The sequence below is a fragment of the Mustela nigripes genome, chromosome 13, assembly GCF_022355385.1.
Source record: "Mustela nigripes isolate SB6536 chromosome 13, MUSNIG.SB6536, whole genome shotgun sequence".
In the NCBI taxonomy this organism is placed as follows: domain Eukaryota; kingdom Metazoa; phylum Chordata; class Mammalia; order Carnivora; family Mustelidae; genus Mustela; species Mustela nigripes.
In genome coordinates this window covers 50,423,933-50,428,784 of record NC_081569.1, presented here as the reverse complement: position 1 = coordinate 50,428,784, position 4,852 = coordinate 50,423,933, and the positions used below count along the sequence as shown (strand labels likewise).

The 4,852-nt window shown below is 38.3% G+C and overlaps 1 protein-coding gene across 1 annotated transcript; it reads right to left on the bottom strand.

Annotated features, from left to right (window-relative positions):
- Positions 1-1,002: 1,002 nt before the first annotated feature.
- On the bottom strand, positions 1,003-1,944 carry LOC131998623 (olfactory receptor 4M1). The gene has a single exon (XM_059371113.1). The coding sequence runs from the start codon at positions 1,942-1,944 to the stop codon at positions 1,003-1,005; it is 942 nt and encodes a 313-aa protein (XP_059227096.1).
- Between the last annotated feature and the right edge of the window lie 2,908 nt (positions 1,945-4,852).

Here is a 4,852-nt window from a genome sequence, read left to right as displayed (position 1 = left end):
ATCATAATTTCAATCTGTATATTTGGGTTCTTAGAAGAGAAGTCACTCTAGCTTTGAAGATGAAAGAGGATCATTCAAGAGAAAAAAAATCCCAAAGCAAAGAATAAACTTGATGCACCATCATTTTATCCTGTGTACCTGAGGTTATCATCATTCATTTATATTTTTTCATTTCTGATGCTCACAGATATCTGTTCCCCTCAAAATCTAATCATATTATGTTATCGAAGAAAACATAAGACTAAAGCTCAGAACACACAAAATGCTCTTGCTCTTTGATGGACAGAATCCTAGTTTTGAAATTGAAAGTTAATTTAAGCAAATAAATTTGTGTGGACTCAAATATTTTAATCTATCTTTTATTTTCTGAAGCAAAGTCAGTAATTGGGTTCTTAGTGTCAGGGAATAGTAAATTGATCTCTACTAAATAATTCACTAATGGATTATGAGAACCAGTACATCCAGGTCCCTTTCATATGTACTTAAAAAAATGGTTTAATAGGAAAGAATTTTGGATTATAGGGCTACAAAAACAACACCCTACTAACATAATTTTAACATGAGAAACAATTAGAAAATAGAGAAAACACACAAAATTGATAAAGGAGATAATAATGTTTAATGTCTGTGAATTCCAGTCAAACTAGAATCCCTTTCCTCAAAGTCTGCATTCACACTGAAGGATGTAAGTAGAGACTAGCTATAAACACCACTAGTTGGCTGGAAACTTCCTCTGGAATGTGAAGGGGGCTCCTGTAATAAACAAACTCTACTATGAATTCATAAAAATTGCTTCTAGGATGTGACAAAATCTTGAGTTCTGTGACCGATACTTATCTCTATCTTAATTTTTTTGTTGTTTTTTCACCAAATAGAGGGAAAAATTTGGTGAGATTTAAGAACTCAGATGAAAAGAGGTAGTGAAGGTGTTATTACTGCTGCAAATGCTTCCTACTTTAGGACAATGACCCTTGAACGATTATTGAATATGCCACTTATCTTTCACTTCCCTTTGCATAAAATATATCTGTTGACCAACTTCCTCATGGCTGTCTTTACTTCCTTATTTCTCAAGGTGTAGATAATGGGATTAAGTAAAGGGAATATCACAGTATGGAACACAGACACCACCTTATCTAGGGAAAAAGAGTCAAAGGGTCGAGCATAAATGTAGATGGAAGGCCCAAACATAAACACCACAATGGTGATGTGGGAATAGCAGGTGGACATGGCCCGGCTGGTACTCTCACCTGAGCCTGAGTGTTTCTTCAGCATTGCCAGGAGGAAGGCATAGGACATTAGGAGAGCAATGAAACATACCACAGAGATCAGACCACTGCTAAAAATCATCACTAACTCCTCTGTGAAGGTATTGGTACAGGCGATACGGACTACCTGCGTGATGTCACAGAAGTAACTGTCTAACTCATTGGGCCCACAGAAAGGAAGTCGAACAATGAGAGCTACTTGTATTATAGAATGAATAAATCCCCCCAGCCAGGAGAGAGCCACCAGGATACAGCAGAGACGTCGATTCATGATGGTAGCATAGTGGAGAGGGCGGCAGATAGCAGCATAGCGGTCAAAGGCCATTACTGTGAGCAGGAACATCTCGGAGGCCCCAACGAAGTGCAAGAAGAAGAGCTGTGTAATGCACCCACCAAAGGAAATTCTTTTCCTTTCCACAAAGAAGTCTACGAGCATTTTAGGGGCTGTGATGGAGGAGTACCAAATGTCAAGGAAGGCCAGATTAGCCAACAGGAAATACATGGGTGAGGTCAGATGAGGGTCAAGCCTGATGGTACAAATAATAAGAATATTTCCTGGAAGGATGAACAGATAGAAGGATAAAAATATAACAAATAGGACTAGCTGTACCTCTCGAGTCTGGGATAGGCCAGTGAGAACAAATTCTGTCAGCCTTGTGTAATTCGCCGGTTCCATTTCTTCACTTGTTTTTAATAATATGGCTATAAAAGAAAAATTACAATTATCCCAAATAGGATTGAAATAGATTTATTTTACTGCTGTTGAAATCATCAGATTGATCTGTGTCATTAAGGAACTGTATTAAGATACATTTAATTGTCCCATTTGATACCTGATAAGCCAAGACAGGGAAAGATTGAGTGATGACATGAAAAATTAGAAACATTGAAGCCATATGACATATGTCACATATCTGAAACCAAAATCTCAATCTATTAATGTTATTAATTTTGTATTAATCTATTTTTTAATGAAACTCAGCAGAGCAGTAATGCTTTCCCTATATACCTACCTTAGTAAGCAGTATGAGAGAAGCTAAATGGTAGACTGGTAACAAGAAAATCTAGTTATTTCTAGATTTTTTGTTGATGTTAAGAAATCTAGCCAACTTGGAAACTTATGCTGATGTCTAACGTTGGGCACACTGATCTGGCAGTATTTTCAGTTTAATCTTTCATAAAGATCTCAGGGCTTCATGTATGGTGGTGAATGGACATTTTTTCCTTAACCAAATCTTATATAGCTTAATCCTTGGCAATAGGCAAGCAGCCACAATATGCAACAACACAGGGTCATATATGAAAATCCCTCAGGCTCTGACCAGATGCCATTATTCCACTGATCATGCAGTTTATCTACTGTTCCAGGAAGGTAGGAAGAAGATATTGTGATCTGAGAAATGGGTATGCTTGCCACCCAGGCTGACCCATTCTGTCACTTCAAGGTGTGAGAATAAAATTATTGCTAAAGTTTTCCTCAAGTCCTAGTATTGAACATACCAACATACCACTATTAGATACAACAAAACCATCAAATAAAAATAAGATAATCAGGGCGCCTGGATGGCTCAGTGGGTTAAAGCCTCTGCTTTTGGCTCAGATCATGATCCCAGAGTCCTGGGATCGAGTCCCACATTGGGCTCTCTGCTCTGCAGGGAGCCTGCTTTCCTTCCTCTCTCTCTCTGCCTGCCTTTCTGCCCACTTATGACCTCTTCTGTCAAATAAATTTAAATTTATTTAAATTTATCAAATAAAATTAAAGAATACTGGTGGAATTTTGTTCAGAATGGCATTAAAAGTATAGATTGATCTAGGCAGTATAGACATTTTAACAATGTTTATTCTTCCAATCCAAGAGCATGGAATGGTCTTACAACTTTTTGTGGCTTCTTCAATTTCCTTCATGAGTGTTCTGTAGTTCCTCAAGTACAGATCCTTTACCTCTTTTGTTAGGTTTATTCCCAGGTATCTTATGGTTCTTGGTGCTATAGTAAATGAAATCGATTCTCTAATTTCCCTTTCTGTATTTTCATTTTTTAGTGTATAAGAAAGCCACTGATTTCTGCACATTGACTTTCTATCCTGCCATGTTGCTGAATTGCTGTATGAATCCAATCCATCAGAAACCTAGAGGAGAACATAGGCAGTAATCTCTTCTATATCAGCCACAGTAACTTCTTTCAAGATATGTTTCCAAAGGCAAAGGAAACAAAAGTGAAAATAAACTTTTGGGACTTCATCAAAATCAAAAGCTTCTGCACAGCAAAGGAAAAAGTCAAAAAAAAAAGAGGCAACCCACGGAATGGGAGAAGATATTTGCAAATGACAGTACAGACAAAAGGTTGATATCCAGGATCTATAATGAACTCCTCAAACTCAACACACACAAAACAGGCAATCATATTAAAAAGCCCTATGACCCTGCCATTGCACTCCTAGGTATTTACCCCAAAGATACAGATGTAGTGAAAAGAAGGGCCATCTGTACCCCAATGTTTATAGCAGCAATGGCCATGGTCGCCAAACTGTGGAAAGAACCAAGATGCCCTTCAATGGATGAATGGATAAGGAAGATGTGGTCCATAGACACTGTGGAGTATTATGCCTCCAACAGAAAGGATAAATACCCAACTTTTGTAGTAACATGGACAGAACTGGAAGAGATTATGCTGAGTGAAATAAGTCAAGCAGAGAGAGTCAATTATCCTATGGTTTCACTTATTTGTGGAGCATAACAAATATCATGGAGAACAAGAGGTGTTAGAGAGGAGAAGGGATTTGGGGTAAATTGAAAGGGGAGGTTAATCATGAGAGACTATGGACCCTGAAAAACAATCTGAGGGGTTTGAAGTGGCAGAGGTGTGGGAGGTTGGGGTACCAGGTGGTGGGTATTATAGAGGGCACAGATTACATGAAGCACTGGGTGTGGTGAAAAAATAATGAATACTGTTTTTCTGAAAATAAATAAATTGAAAAAAAATGGGCAGAAGATATGAACAGAGACTTCTCCAATGAAGACATACAAATGGCTATCAGACACATGAAAAAAATGTTCATCATCACTAGCCATCAGGGAGATTCAAATTAAAACCACATTGAGATATAACCTTACACCAGTTAGAATGGCCAAAATTAACAAGACAGGAAACAACATGTGTTGGAGGGGATGTGGAGAAAGGGGAACCCTCTTACACTGTTGGTGGGAATGCAGGTTGGTGCAGCCTCTTTGGAAAGCAGTGTGGAGATTTCTCAAGAAATTAAAAATAGAGCTTCCCTATGAGCCTGCCATTGCACTACTGGGTATTTACCCCAAAGATACAGATGTCATGAAAAGAAGGACCATCTGTACCCCAATGTTTATAGCAGCAATAGCCGTAGTCGCCAAACTGTGGAAAGAACCAAGATGCCCTTCAACGGACAAATGGATAAAGAAAATGTGGTCCATAGACACTATGGAGTATTATGCCTCCATCAGAAAGGATGAATACCCAACTTTTGTAGCAACATGGACGGGACTGGAAGAGATTATGCTGGGTGAAATAAGTCAAGCAAAGAGAGTCAATTATCATATGGTTTCACCTATT